This window comes from Strigops habroptila, chromosome 15 (assembly GCF_004027225.2).
Source record: "Strigops habroptila isolate Jane chromosome 15, bStrHab1.2.pri, whole genome shotgun sequence".
NCBI lineage: Eukaryota > Metazoa > Chordata > Aves > Psittaciformes > Psittacidae > Strigops > Strigops habroptila.
Window position 1 is genome coordinate 6,662,608 of NC_044291.2, and position 15,578 is coordinate 6,678,185.

General features: G+C 45.2%; 1 protein-coding gene across 2 annotated transcripts in view; it reads right to left on the bottom strand.

Moving 5' to 3' along the window:
* The window catches only part of LOC115617228 (collagen alpha-1(XXVII) chain-like), a 154,861-nt gene that overhangs the window by 94,829 nt on the left and 44,454 nt on the right, over positions 1–15,578 (bottom strand). For both annotated transcript variants that reach the window (XR_003994535.1, XM_030507476.1), the window contains exons 8-12: positions 13,883–13,927; positions 12,937–12,990; positions 10,822–10,866; positions 8,381–8,434; positions 7,119–7,163 (exon numbers count right to left, since the gene is read on the bottom strand). Coding sequence is in view for 1 of the 2 variants with exons in the window: in XM_030507476.1 (XP_030363336.1) it covers positions 7,119–7,163; positions 8,381–8,434; positions 10,822–10,866; positions 12,937–12,990; positions 13,883–13,927 (243 nt within the window). In the remaining variant the exon portion in view is untranslated. The remainder of the gene's footprint in view (positions 1–7,118; positions 7,164–8,380; positions 8,435–10,821; positions 10,867–12,936; positions 12,991–13,882; positions 13,928–15,578) is intronic.

Here is a 15,578-nt window from a genome sequence, read left to right on the forward strand (position 1 = left end):
AATCCCTGCCCAGGACTCTCCCCAGGGATGGAGGTTGCAAGTCAAACAATTCAGACCAAAAGATAGAGGTGGTGGGGGGGGAGCGGGGCTGAGGGTGAGAGAAGGCATTCACTGGAAAAGAAGGAGAGTAAAATAAACAAGTGTAGCTTATGTTGGCAGCTATGCCTCTGAGAGCATTCTTGGTGGAAAGAGCAGACGTGAGCCCCTCCGCAGGTGGGCTGAAGGCAAAGCAAGCTGGTTCGGACCCAGGGCTGGTTCCTAAAGTGGCAAAAGTCACCCCAAAGGGAGCTGGGCAGACATGGTTCCTGTTTACCAGCTTCAGTTCACGCAGGTATACAGGAACCTTTGCCTTCTACTCAGTCTAGACCTGGGATGGAGACAGCTTCAATTCCTGAGAAGAAGGGAGATGCCATCCTCAAGTGATGGTCCTGCTGCAGTTCTGCTCCTTTGTCACCCAAAAGGGAGGTTTGCTTTCTCTTCCTGGGAGGCTTCATAGCTCTGGGTCACATCCTCTTTGGATAATGATTTCACAGCATCTTAAAACATAGCTATCCATATGGCTATGGGAGCGCAGCCCTCCAGCGTATCCCATTCCACCTGAACACGAGCAAATGTCCCTTGAAGCCTCTTCAGCCAAACATCCCTGAAGTTAACTGACAGCCCCTGGCACTCCTGTCCATCTGCTTTGTTCCTTTCACACTTGTATATGATCTCTACTTCCACTTCTGGGGCTCTAACAGAGCGCAGATGACACAGACACCACTACCTAACGTTGAAGAGCATCGAATCTGCCACCACTCCTAATTATTTATGGCCAAGATTTCCATATCAAGCATCCTCCTATTTAAGAAAGTCAAGCAGCTTTGGAGATGGAAATGTTTTCAGACTCACAAGTGATAGCTGCATTATTTTCCACTTATAATTTCTAAAGAGAATAATTTTTGGGCTTTGATCTGATCTATCAATGAATCTTTCCCTTCAGGAAGAAAGATGTTCTTGTTCTTAGGAGACCTTGGTTCAATTCTCATGAGTTTTTGAATGAGAAAAACAAGTCACTTAGGGACATTCTTGGAAATAAACCATCTGTGGGTTTGTTTCTTTTCTCTCAGCAGAAGTTATGAGCTTTGGCACCTTTCAAACCATTTTCCCCATGTTTTCAGTACTGGTTTTTTGCCCATTCTTTAACAAAATGAAATATGTGCTAATATTGTCCACCTTGCCAGGTTATGTGAATGATGTAATCATGAACAGGAACATATGCTGATATCAGAGTGATAAGTAACTATGCAAGCACCTCACCACAGAGATTTGGGGAACTCCAGACATGTGAAACACAACTGAGGCCAAAAAGAGATGGTAACTTTTGCTCTGGGCTCGCGCCTGCATTTCAGACTGGTTAACCAGGCCCAGAAGGTTGGAGAGACCAATTGCCCAGCTTCAGTGTCCAACTTCAGCATTAAAAAAGTCACTGATTGCTCAAACCAAATCTATTTTAAAAATTTAGGTTAATAAAGAATTATTATAACAAAGAATTAACTTAGACAACTAACAGGAAAAACCCAATTCATGGGCTAAAGCAGTCTCAGTAACAAAGGAGTTTTGTTATTACTAGTTTTCAGGACCTCCACTTGAGTTTTCATGCAAACAGAATGATTAAAATCATATTTTATTAATCTTTTTAAATCAATCAGTTCCTGAAGAAGGAACCAAACTTTCTGGTACTCTGCTGGGGTATTGGCACAAGGCAGAGAAGCTACCCAATCCGGTCTATCAACTACAGTGCTCCTTCCTGCAGCTCATCTTGTGGATTCACCTGTACAAATAGGTCAGCAGCCTGTGTGTTTCTCCACTAACTTTAGCTGGCCTCATCTGAAAGTACATCTCTGTGTGCACAGGGCCTACGGCTGAACCTGAACTGGAACACCAGCTGGGAAGGAATGTCTTATGGTTTGGATAAGTCGAACCCATCCAGCTCGGTGGATGAGTCCTGCTCATCCACCTGGATGGTGAATCAAACCCGAGCTGTGAAGCTATGTGGAAAAGAAACATTAATTTTTTGAGGATATATATGGATAACATCATTTAGGATCAGTTACAATATCATACCCATTTCTTTCAGATCTTAAGAAATGGTTTGTGGACCAACACACTGAACTACCACCCAACTAAGTGGGAAACCACAGTTTATCCCTACTCCTTACATAGAAATTTTTCTATTTTAATTATAGCATCTCTTAAAAATGTTTCTCAATGTTTAAAGAGAAGAACAGCTCCATTCTTCCTTCTTTTTCTTTGGTAAGTAACAGCATTGCAGTGACAAGAGACATGTTGGACCCTTAGCAGCCCATGTGCGCCATGGTACTCCGTAGGTGAGAGCTCTTAGGGTGTATGCCTATGTCCTGTTTCTTATGAGAAAAGCCATATGGGCTGCCCCTCTGCAGCCCAAGGGAGCTCACTCAAGTCAACTGGAGTTTGGAAGAGGTACTTTGAAATGCTGTTGTCAGTTTCCCAAATCTCAGCTTGTGTGGTGCAGGAGACTCTTGCTTGGTTGACTCCAAATGCAAGGGAGGACCTCAGCTGCATCCAAAGCAGAGAAAAGATTGGAGCAAGAAGAGAGGAGCCGTTTATCATCTTATTCCCTACAGAGAGGAGCAAAATCTATTTTCCCAGTAATCTGTGGTTATGCCAGCCTTTCCAGACACATGGCAAACCATGGCCCCCATTGTTTGCATGGGCAGAAGCTGAGACTGTGTAAATTGGCAATGTTCCGTGCATTTACGTTCACCACTAAGTTATCTCAGCCATATATCAACAGGTCTGGGGAAGCTGTGAAACAAAAGCTCCCTAACCCAAAGGCAGCCCTGCTTTTTGCTCTCTAGTGTCTCCTACAGGGCAATGCCTTTTCATGTGATGCCCATATCAGTGGGGAGCACTGGGGTATCACTCGCACTTCCAAGAACTTACCAGATGAATCAAAAAGAACATGTTGAGGCTTGGAGGCAGGAGTTAAGACAAAACTTCCTAAGTCAACATGGAAGAAGACAGCAGACATGAAAAACAGCCCAGCAAGACAGCACCACAGCATTACAAGCCGAGTGCTGGCAAAGGGGACCCTGCCTGCGGTCAGCTCATGGGAAACTGATGCCAGATCCGGCAGCTTGCCACTGCGTTGATGCTCATGACAACTACTGAGGCTACACTGGAGTGGCTGCCAGATCACTGCTGGCTCTCACAGCCTCCACACTGTGGCTGACAGGCAGAGGGAAGGGAGACTTCTGGACTCACCAATGCACTGATACCTAATACCTAAAATCCACGTGCCACTTCATAGCATTTCTTCCCTGACACCTGAGCAGTATAATCCTTGGTGTTTACATGCCAAGTTGCAGCTACTGAGCTCAAGTGAGAGCTAATTGTGTTATCCTTTTTTTTGCATGCAGCCAAGAAGCTGCTTGTCTGAAGTTGCATGCCACAGGGATAAACCAGGTCCCGTATCCTCTTCCTCCTCCAGTGCAGCCACCAAGCAGTGCATCTCCCCAACTTGCCTTGCACGCTCCAGCCATTCTCACAGGCTGTGTCAGCTTTTCTGGTCACACGTCCAAGCACAAACCCTCCCTCTGGGCCTGCTATTAACGAAGTAGTAATTGACTCTACCTGTCAAGCTGTGTCCTCAGAGCAGCACTTCAGCAACATGTTGGCACTTGCCAAAGGCTGTGCAAAGCGTGATGCCTGTCAGCATGTGTTATCCTCCCTTGCTCGAGGGTAACAGGCAGCAGGAACCTCCATCACACACCCGGCAGCTGGTGTGTGCTGTGTATCATCACAGATGTAAGCAACCTGGTCTAGTGGAAGGTGTCCTTGCCAATGGCAGGGGGTTGGAACTGGATGAGCTTTAAAGTCCCAGACTGATGGACCCTTTGGTCCAGGGCTTTTCTTTCACAAGGTCTTTGCTCTGATGTGATGCTCCAAGGGTTCAACTGAGCTCCAGGCATGGGACCAGCAGCACCAACAGGTTCTCAGGAAACTATAAGGAAACCTCAGCTGTGTTTGGCTAAATTGAGAGCAGACCTCAGCAAACCCAAGAATTAGTAAGTATGCGTTGGAACTAAACTTTGGTCCTTCCTTTCTATCTCTGTTAAAATTATACTACTAATAAAACACATTTCAAGCAAATATCAGGCATGATAGAGCAGTGTCAGTATTGATACTCTACGTGAAAAAAGAGATACAAGCACACATCAGTTACAAAGATGAACAAAAAGAGAGCTCAAAGCTCTTTGGATGTATTTCCTGAAAGTTTTCATTTAAGCTTCTTTCTCTAACAGGGCGTGAGAACTTCTGGAAATATTATACTCTATTTGAAGTTTAATCTAATCTGCAGTGCAGATATTTTTGATTGTAGATATCCATTTCCCACAGCATAAGAAAACCATTATCACTAACAGTTTTGCAGTTCTTGACTGATCACTAGCTATATCCCCTCTTCCTACAGGTTACATCCTTCAGTGGCAGTCCATCTCCTTTCTGAAGGTGAATTAGGACCGGAACATTGGTTCTGCATGCCAGTATAGCGCGTAACAGCAACTTCTCTCATTCCTTTTCCTCCAGCACCGTGCAGACCACAACCCTGCTGCCCTCACAGCAATGGGGCCTTTTTTATTCTCCTTTTACTTATTTATCTTCTCTATCTGCTCAACTGAACACCGTAAAAATCTACAAAACCACCATAAAAAGCCGTTCTTTTCAGCCACTGCACTGGCAAAGCTGAAGGCTTAAGTGACTGCCCGCTATAGCTCCACACCTCCAGCCTACCTCTAAACCAGGCAGCAGATCCAGGCACATACACACTCATGTTATTTCAGTCTCCCTAGTGCATTGTACTTTAATCACAGCTCTCCACGTAGCCTACCAGAGTTCACCAGGGCCCATATGTTAGAAATGCACTCGCCTCCCGCACTGCTGATGCACTGCAGGGAGAGCAGAGCGGGAGGTGGAGTTAGCTGGTTCCACGACACATTCACCATGTCCCTCCTAGCTCTGCAAAACTTAACTTCCCTGGAAGGGTTTCAAGATCTGACTCATGTCCAGTTCTTCTATTTTAGTCATTCCCTCTTACATCATTCTCGGAGGCCCACTGTGTCACATGCAAACTCCCCCAACCCCTTGCTCCTCCTCTGCTGAGCACTTAATCCACTGCCATCTCTCATCCCAAACAAAACTACGTACAGACATATCTTTGACACCAACTCCTTCCCTACTCTCCAGAGCATTTACCAGCTTTGGATGGCAGCTTCCAGGAGCCCTCCTTTGCAATGACAACACTGAAATAGAACAGGAACAGTAGCCACCCCAGCAAACCGAGTGGCGTGGGGATGAGAGAGACCAGAAACAAGTCACGGCAGGCTCACTAACGCTGCAAACCAGCTGGGAGACAGCACAGGCCAGGAGATAAGTGTTGGGAAAGGAACCAGGGAACGGTTCCTACTCTCCACTCTCCCCAGTGACTTCCTGAATAACTCTGGATTGTCACTTAATCTTTTCGTTCACACTCAGAGTACAAATCATCAGCATCAGCCCATTCAAGATTTCTTATTAAGCCTGATATCGTGAAACAGGGATGGAGCCAAAACTCTCTGAAGGAACCGAATAGAACAAAGGTGCTCACGCGCAGTCGTTTAATCCCTTCTCTAGATCTCAGCCTAAATGCCTCCATGGTTGAGAGATTCCCTGCTGATCTCAGGGGAGCCCCTTGTTTGTAACAGTGACCTCCAAACAAAAACCTCTTGCCTGGAAGATTCCAAACGTTAGCCAAACAACAGCTGGAATGCTTTGAGCCTCCAGTGTGTTCTGTGCAGAAACAAGGCAGAGAGCAGAAACCCTGTACCTAACGACAGTTGCTTTGTTTGTTTTACACTGGTCAATGAGTCACCGTCCCATCGATGGGCTTTCTGCAATTATTCATCACAGAGATTTCTGGTGCAACCAGGGGCTTTACAGAGCTGTCAGATCTGGTACAGATTTCCACTAGCCACCCCCAAAAGAATCTGCTCAACTTCCCTCCCCATGCCAAGGAAAGAGGAACAGCCAGGAGTGATGAACGTGGCACTGTCGGGATGTTTGCATGGCTTTGACTGTGAGAACACCAGTGAGTGTGAGACTGTGGAAAGCAGGCATTTGCATGCGAGGGTGACAAGGGGAAAGCCATGAGTTTTTCCCTGTGTGGGTGAGTGCAGCAATGTCAGGGGATCAAGAGAAACTCAGGCTAACATGAAGGACAAGGTGCAAAGGCAATGAGACGCGCCTGGTCACTGACTCGGAGCAAAACCATTCTGCTCAAGGAAGCACACAGATTGCTTGGAGGAAGGCTGTTGTGGGAAAGCCTTTCTTTTCTGTCCTTTCCCTGTTGCCTTTACTCATTTCAGTACTTTTCCCACCTGCTTTCAATTTGCTTTTTGCTACTATCAGCACAAACCCCCTTCTTCTTCTGTGCAGCTTTCAGTTTTCCCCTTGTATTCAGCTCTACCTGCAAACACCTCTTCCTCCTGGCCAAGTTCTCAAATCTACCTGGTCTCCTTGCTGTGAAAACATATCTTCATCTGTTCTGTAGCTGCATTACCTCTGTACCACCACCAAGGACAAAAAGGTTTCTATACAGAAGTGCATATGCATTATACAAACCAGGATGGTACAAGGGCTGGGGAGAGTCACAGCAAAAAAGAGGTGATGGGAGCAATGGAGCACAGAGCAAGCACAGACACCTGAGATGCTACAATCATGGTAGGCATTAAAAAGTGCAGTCAGGGTAGGGGCTGGTCATAGAAAGGACAGAGGGGAAAATGTTGCAGAAGAGAATCTTGGAAATATAAGATCCAAGGCAGCATGGAGACATGGAGACAGTGCAAGAAAGAACAAAAATGAGCAGAGCATAGAAGAAAAGAAGAGAACACTATTTGTATCTTCAGTTTTCTTCCTGCTTGAGAAAACAGATATGGAAAGGTTTGTTTGATCTCCCCATTCAGTTCCCATCAGAAGATATAAAGGGCTCCAGCCAAAAGCCGGATGTTTTGTTTCCAGTTTCATTCACCAAGGTCTGCATAATAGACGAGGAAAAACTTTACCGGCCTACCCATCTTGCCCCTCTTCCCAGGAACTCCAGGGATCCCCTGCAAGGAAAACACACAGAGAAAGAAGAAAAATAATAGGTCTCGTTGAGAAAGCAAACAGGCAACCACCAATACAAACCAAAACTAGAAGAGAAAGGGGAATGCAAACCAGGCTAATGACTGCGGCATTGTTCAGGAATCAAAATGTCAGCTACTTGCAGTCAGCTGCGAGAGCAGAAGACAATTAACCTTCACCCATTAGCTATAGCCCTCCCTGAGGACACACACAGGCAGCATCCACACCCAGGGCAAGAGGCTGGAGCTGTGCTTAGCAGGAGCAGTCATTAAGCTACTGGTCTGGAAGCAACTGAAGGCCACCGCGAAGGCACTTGCCAGAGAACTTGTGTTTATGTTTCTTATTTAGTTATACAAGCATTAAATCAGTGACTCTAGAGCACAGGGTAGTCCCCTCCCAGGCAGGCACACACACACATGCTCACTCCTACATGCTCCCGGGACCTCGCTTGTTTGTGGAGCTTCCATTGGAGGGAGAAAGAGCTGGAATAAAACAGTCTTCATAGTACAGTGACCTTCCTTAGGAGCTCTTGCAGGGGGAAGAGGGGGTCCTTGGATGGGTTGAGGTCAGGCAAGTAGGGGGATGTGGGAGAGAAGAGCAAAAAAGCAAGAGAGATCCTGCAAAGCTCTGAATGGGTTTGGAGAACACATGATGAAAAGGATGGAGGGAAGGGAGGACGCATGGGAACAGCAGCCACAGCTGTCCAGGCCCCAGTCTTGACTGCCCAACTTGATGCAACTGAAGGAAAGGCATTGACAAAAAGCCCCAAGCACTGCCCCTTTCAAGAGCCAGGCTCCTTCCAGACATCTCGAGTTGGACAGACAAAATGCTGGTATGCTGTGGCTGGGATGTTACTCCTGTGGAAGCAGGGAATTTGCACGTACATTCTTACCCCCGCCCCATCCCACTAAGATGAACCAGTAAGGAGGAAGAGGAAGGCAGGTTTTTAAGTGAAGGAAAAACTCTTTGCTCTACTCAACAGTGAGATGTGATGACCCTGTCTGAAGCATATTTTTTCCTGAGCTGAATGTCAATATTATACAGAGACACAGGTATTCATGCAAGGGTAGACACAGGCTAAAGAAGGCATGGTAAAACATTAGGGATGCTCGCCTTTTTCCTTCAGAACAAGGGATAGAGAAGGTCACAACAGGATCTGAAGAACTGTATTCAAGCAAGTTTTTCTTCACAAAATACTCACTCGTTCTCCATCAGCCCCTGGTAGCCCAAATAATCCTGGGAGACCAATGTAGCCCTAAAGAAAATAGGAAACAAGTAGTCAAATACATTTCTCCCTTAGCAACCAGTCTGTCTTTCCTGAACAGCAGAGCATCCTCCAGCGTTGGTCAATGGCAGCCGTGATGAAATAAACCTTGAGGCAAGTGTATATGCCCATGGACTGCATGGTGCTGGCTTCCACGATGTAGTCCAAGGGCACATACCCTCACACCAGGGATCATGAGGACTCCAGGCAGGGAGAGGCCAGCAAGAAGAAACCTTACCTGGGCTGGCACTAAGTGTACCTGGGGGAAATGGAGCTTGGATCAAGGTTAGCATGGGCGATAGCAGAAGTAATCCACATGCCTACACCTCCTTGCGTGTCTCCAAGGGCTCTTTCCCTGCCTTGGGAACTCATTCCCAACTGTGTTGTGGAAATGTCCTGTTGTACCAAGCCCTTTCTGCTTGTCTTCTACCACATGGTAGTCACACACTGCAGCCCTTTCTCATGCAAGCACCACCACTTCCTGGCATTCAATGCTGTTGACCACCCTGTTGCTGACAGGAGAGCAAATCAGTAATAGCTCTGCCTAAAGCCTTTCCATGCAAGCTCTGTTGCACCACCAAAACCTGCTGCAAATACTCTGTCAACCCAAGCACCAAGGCTGGGTCTAGGCAGAAAGAGGCTGAACATGCCACTTCAGGCTCTTTGGATCAGCATACAAGGCTCAACGTGTACATACGGACCCTTTGACACCCAACTGTAATGAAGCCTCCTTTGCATCAGCGTGTTTCACACAAAATCTGCTCCTTTCACACTCATTGTTTTGAAGTATGTGGCCTTGGGATCCTGCTCAGACAAGACACGCTGCATCAAATGCCACATTTCCCTTCCCTTCAACAATTGAAGCCTTGTGTTTAATCCTCTTTGCTCAGCTGTTAGTACAAAGTTGCCTTGTGTGCTGGTCCTTTGCAAAGGACTAATTTCTGCCAAACATGCAGAATCAAAAGGAAGCGAATGTCAGCAGGGAGCCCTCTCAGTGGCACCTTTCTGTTACAGGAGCCAAGTGTTAACACTGATTTTCTCTCATCTTTCTTTCTCCATCATCACTACTTCTCTTACCGTCAACCCCACCAAACCTTTTCACCACTCCCTCTAGGTAGTGTTTCCTTCAGGGATAATACCTAGCTGGGAAATACGGCTACATTAACATTGTGCTGTCTGCCTTTGCCTCCTGAGTGCCAGGGAAAAACACGTAACTCCTGAACTACTTTCTGCAGGAGATAAAAAAGGGAGGTAGGGGATGGAGAGGAGCCCACACTTGGTTCCCTGAATCCACAAATGCTGATATCCCATTTAGTACCAAGTTGTGATTGACTGCAACTCAACTGAGAAATAGCTTTCTTGAGTAGCTATGAATATTTCAGTTCTCAGCACTCAGGGGTGCAAAGTGGAAAATAGTTTTCAAGCCTCACATTCTGCACATCCACCATGTGATAATTCAACAGGGTGCTGGTTAGGCTAGTGATATAGAACTTCATCACAGAAGTGAGGTGAGCAAGCTGTGCTATCACAGAATAATAGAATAGTTAAGGTTGGAAAGGACCTTAGGATTACCTAGTTCCAACCCTATCTGAGATCTTCCTCTCTCCTGCAGGACACTGCACATGTCACCTCCCTTCCCAGCTCACAAATAGCTACAGGGTCAGCACTTGTTTATTCCTTGCAGTTTTCCTAGTGATGGAAGCCAGCTGCTTGAATTTACTGCATACAGAGAAAGCATTACGTTAGAGAAATGGGGGATTTTATTGGGTCTGAATCTCATTATGAATTGATAATTGCAGAAAAAGAACAAATGTGATTAATGTGAACCTTCAGTGGGAAAAAAACAAATAAAAGTAATCCTTTGCAGTGAGAATGAACCTTCAGCAATTCAATTTGATGAGCAAAACCAGGCAGAACAGGGATATTGTTCATATTTGCACATGGCTTCAAGATGCTGGCTTGCTATTCAGCATGATATAAATCACTCCCAAATCCAGGACTATACCCAAAAGAGCCCATATTCAGCGTGGTCAAAGACCACTGAACCACACTTATTGAAACTAAAGAGGCCTTTGGGAGATGGGGCTTGCAGAAAGGCCAGACTTTGGTCTTTGGTAGGAATTTGTATGCCATTCTTTCCTCTCCTGCAACGTGAGCTCTGACTTTGTATCATCAGCATTATTAGTGAACTTTGATCTTGGTGCATTCCATGTTTAATATAAAAAATGGAGCAGTGGTTCAATAAACAAGCCACGCATGGTTCAAACCCTCAGAATCCAACAAATAAAAACAAATAGTTTCAGGATTGCAAAATTAAGCATAAGGTTTCTTGAGAAGCCTTTGGTAAAAACAAGTAAAGACAATGAAAGGCTGCTTACCCGACTGCCTTTTGGGCCAGCTTCCCCTATGGGGCCAGGTAAACCCTAGAACAGAAGGGGAGAAAACAAAGACAAATGTGGACAGGCTTTAACTTAACCCGTCGAGCAGTGCCAAATCCCCAGCACCGTCCCTGCGTGGTTCTGCTTTCAGTGCCGAGTCCAAGGCATAGCAACAAAGGAGAAAATAAGGACAAAATATACAAATAACAGATCTCCCATTGTTGAGGAGCTGGGACTCTGCAGAACCTGAGACTGCTGCACATAGTGAGCCTTCCCCGGGGCTGAAGTAGAGATTTCTGATCAAAAAGGCTAATGCAGCAGGGTGCACAGAGCTTGTGTTACACTTGAGATGCGATGGACAGTGATGCTCTGTACCCAACAGCCCTCAATTCATTTTCCTGCCTAAATGAACACATGCATAGCGAATTACAAATGTATTTCAATACCTGTTTAGGGAACACAGGCAGGCCCTGGTACACTGAGAAAGCATCTCTAACTCCTACAGCCTAGAAAGTCACTTAGCAGTGCGGGTACCACAATATCTCTAACCTTTTGCAGCATCAACAGCTGTGGAAAGAGTTGAAAATACATTCCCCGTTCTACTTCTATGCCTATTGCTGTTCATTTAAAGTGCTACGGAAATAAATCCTGTAAAAATGCATAATGGATTTTCATGTTTATTGTCTTCTAACAAGTTTCCATGTCAATTTTTTTCTAGTTCCAAATGTTATTGGGCTTTTTTGGAAGGGAAAATAGAAAAAGGAGAGGCTTAGTCCATATTTTCTGTAGCTGGCAGCAGTGCACACACAGCCTGGGATGTGAAAGTCAGGTTGTGCTCTTTGCTGGCTCTTGTATGGTTGCCAGAGATTTCAGCCATGGGGATGAGGTTCACAGTCCGGCCTACGATGTGCAAATCAAAGCAGAGCCAAGCTCTGTTTCCCACACTGCTACAGAGCCAGCAGAGCTGACAGGAGTAACAAGTAGTAAAACCTCAGTAAAGTAAACAGCTCAGATGCTGGGTACACATTTCAGATAGTCTTAAAAAGCTGCCTTAAGAAAAAGGCACTTTCCTGACCCAAAGCACATCTTAAGAAAGCACTTTTGTTCTTCGTATATCAATGGCAAAGATTTCACCCTGCTTATCAGATGGGCAGAAGGCTGCTGTGAATTGCATTCATTAACCTTGTGTGTCCAAAATAACTTGGACCTCTTCTTATTAGCCATCTAACACACCTTCACACCTAGGAGCTTCTTTGGCATGCAAATCTCTAAGAGCCTTTCAGAGTATGAATGGAGCACTTAGGTGCATAAAGCTCTTTATCCAGTTTTACCATCTGCACTCTACAGTGTGCTTAGCAAGGTATCCATTTGATTTTCAATTTAAAATGGATCATTCGTTCTTGATAGTCTAAGACAGGGGGATGCAGGCACATTCTGTGCATCTACATCATGTTTAGTCAGATAACCTGCACACATACAAACTCGTGACAAGCCTGATAGACTCATGACAGACTGCCTGTGGTCTCTGACACCTGCCTAACATCTTAACATAGACTTAATGTGGCAAAATCCAACATTAATATGTCCATTTTAGAAAACCAGGACAAACTCTTTTCACTGTACAGTGTTACAGGGCCAAGTCTTCTGCCCTCCAACAGATTCCATTTAGGGTCTTATGATTCTTTCCTCTCAGTTTTCTTCCTACTACTCAGCATCTTACATCAGTAAGAAATAACGTGTCCAATCTTGATCCATTTTCCTTTGAAAACAAAGGTTTGGTTTTCTTTCATTATTTTTTTTTTGCAGCTGGAGGTATGATCTTTATATTTATTTATGGTCCCTACATTTCTTATATATATCTATATATGTATATATGATTATGCCAGTGAATTGTACTAGTGAGAGTTCATCTAAATAATTTCTTCCTATGATATACCTTTTTCTGTCTCAGATTTCTAACCTGTGCAACATCAGACGCAAAATGTGCCTAATACTCAGGCATATTCCAGAGGTCTGCATTGTCTACAGTGTGGCATGTATTTAACAGGGCATACATTTAGCTACCTGCACACCCAAATCCCTAGTCTGTGCACAGCACGATGAGATTTACTGCACCTGCCTGCCAGGATAACCTTTGGCTCCTGGACTTCCATCTGGTCCTCGTTCGCCCTTTGGGAAGAGAAAAGAAAAGGCACATCAGGTAAGGTGGGAGTCACACTTGGGAAGCCTTTTTAGCTGCTTCGTTCTCTGAAGGAAAGGGGGGAAAGGAGGATGGAATGGATTAAACGGTGCAAATTTGTAGAGAGGAAGAAAATAGTAAGGGTAAACAGTGGGGTAAATTAATGAGGAGGGGGAAGCACACAGAAGCCAAGTCAATAGGGTCCAGGCATTAAGCAAGTGTTGCTATTCCTCCTTCTCCCTCCATCTCCACTGAAAGCAGCAGATAGTTTGAAACAAGGAGGCTAAGAGAAGGTGTAAGGCTGCATCTATATCTGGCATATGGAACCGTTTTACTGGTGGGGAAGCACTGCCAAAATTCTTCAGAACTAAATGAATTCATGTATAATATCCTTTAACATCACTGCTAACAGGGCCTGCTATTCATTGCCTTTTTTTTCCTTCCTGAACTGCAAACATCAGACTTAACCAAATAGAGAGGGGGGAGAAAAGGGGAGAACAGGAATGGGCTTTGGGAGGGGAATTACATGTTAGTACTTCATACGATGTGGTTAGTAAACTTCAGGTGAAGTTAATGTAAAAGGAAAAATAAAGGGGGAGTAGGGAGCTGGTGTTTCTTCCACCACCACATGCGCTTAGCATTGGTTGAGGAATGAAAATGAGAAATCAAATAGAAACTCCAAGGTAGTCTCCTCCCAACCTGCTGGTGCTTGGTCAGTATATGCACACAGCTAGAGTTCACTGCATATCTCTGTATTAGGCTGCCCTGGGAAGGAGCTGGCTGGCCACACCGAGCAGGCTGTACAGCATCCAAACTAGCATCAGAGTCAGCAAATCCCTCCCTCTCTCTAAAAGTTTAGTGTTGGAAAGTGGGAAGACTCACCTGGTCTCCAGGGTGACCTGGCGGTCCAGGGTAGCCTTTATATCCCTGTTGAAATAGGATGGAAGAAATGAAGAAAAAGAAAAAAAATCAGAATAATAATAAAATAATCTGGTTTTGGTTTGAATTTCTGCAGGGTTTGGTTTGAGGTTTCTTTTGCAGTTCTAAGGAGAAGCAGGCTTTTAGATATAGGATAACGCTACACAATCACACACACTTTTACAGCGCTGCTTTGTGCTCGCATCACCCAAACCCTGCCAGCGTTCCCAGACTGTGCTGCAACAAAGTGTGGTGACAGTAACAACCTGCACTCACTGGGGTCTGGCCTGGTCACTCAAGGCCTTGCTCCATGAGCAGACTTAAAAGTAGTATCTACACTCAGATCAGTCTGTTTGTAATCTACACCTTCAGCAAAGCCATTAGGAAACCACAGGCTTGTAGGTTGGGCTTTGGGCAAGTTGGGGGACTACACAAAATGAGTCGCTCCCATTGCTGAGCACTCACTTTTGCTTTAGGACTTGAAATGCCATAGAAAGCACCAAAATAACCATTTACTATCATGGAAAACTTCAAGTTGTTTTTCCAGCTTAGATTTGTCTAGCTTCCAGCTTTTCTAATCTAATTATTACAAGGTACGACACAATCCAGAGTCCTTCATTACGAAGCTACCTAAAATGGTGAGCATCTGTCTCTTGACCTGCTCTCTCTGCTGAGTTAATGAGAAGGAGTTTCTTAGTCCAGCTTGCTTGCTGGCAAGCACTGCAGGCTTCAAATCATTCTCACAAGTCTTCCATAAACCTGCTTCAGGACAAAGGCAGCCTGTTCAGCTGCAGACTGATCACTATGTATTTGAAGAGTTTGTTTTCTCCAGGATTTACCTAGAGCTCTTTTCAAACACTGTGTAAATCCTGCAGGTGACAGGCACTTCGGGTACATTTTTTTGCCCCCCTCTCCTTTATTATCTTGCTTCAGCTGTTTAAAACAAAGTCATTTCTATCAAGTGGAGTCAGAGCAGATGAGAAGATGAAATTTGGTTACAATTTCGCTGGGTTACTAGGAGGATTTATTAAAAAAAAAAGGGCAGAAAATTTAACTTGAAACAAATGGTGAGAGAAAATAAACAAGAAACAATCCTTGCAGAAATAACAGGGTGCTTCCAGAGTGAGTTACAACTGCTTGTCGTAACTCCGTCTCTGCTACTCACTGTACTCAGCCAGGGCGTCCAGCCACGTTGCCTGTCTGTGAGACCCTCAGGGGAGCATCTCCCTGCTCTGGAAGCCATAACCAACCCCTGGTTTGGCTGAGGGCTTGGCCTTTTGCTTCTCTCACCAGATGAACCCAGGCCTGTTTCTGCTCCCAGGTCCACACCTCTGCTTAATGGCTTTTTTATCCTTCCCATGAGCTAGTGTAGACCCACAGCCTAAGCCTCTGCTGGCAGAGGGATGTGATGCTCTCAGCCATCCCGGCTGCTACCCACTCCCCTTTGCATACCTCCTTGCTCATAATTCAGACATTTTAGCCTGGAAAAATGTTGATTCCCTTTTCACCAGTTCTCTCCTGCTTGACTTCGCTAATGTATCATGGTCTGCTCTTTTGACTGAGCTGCACCTCTTAAGGAGGTGGTGGCTGACCTGAAAGACCATTTGGCTACTGGCTGGCTCTTATGTGAACCACCTTGAAGGTCCTTTCTCCCTATTTC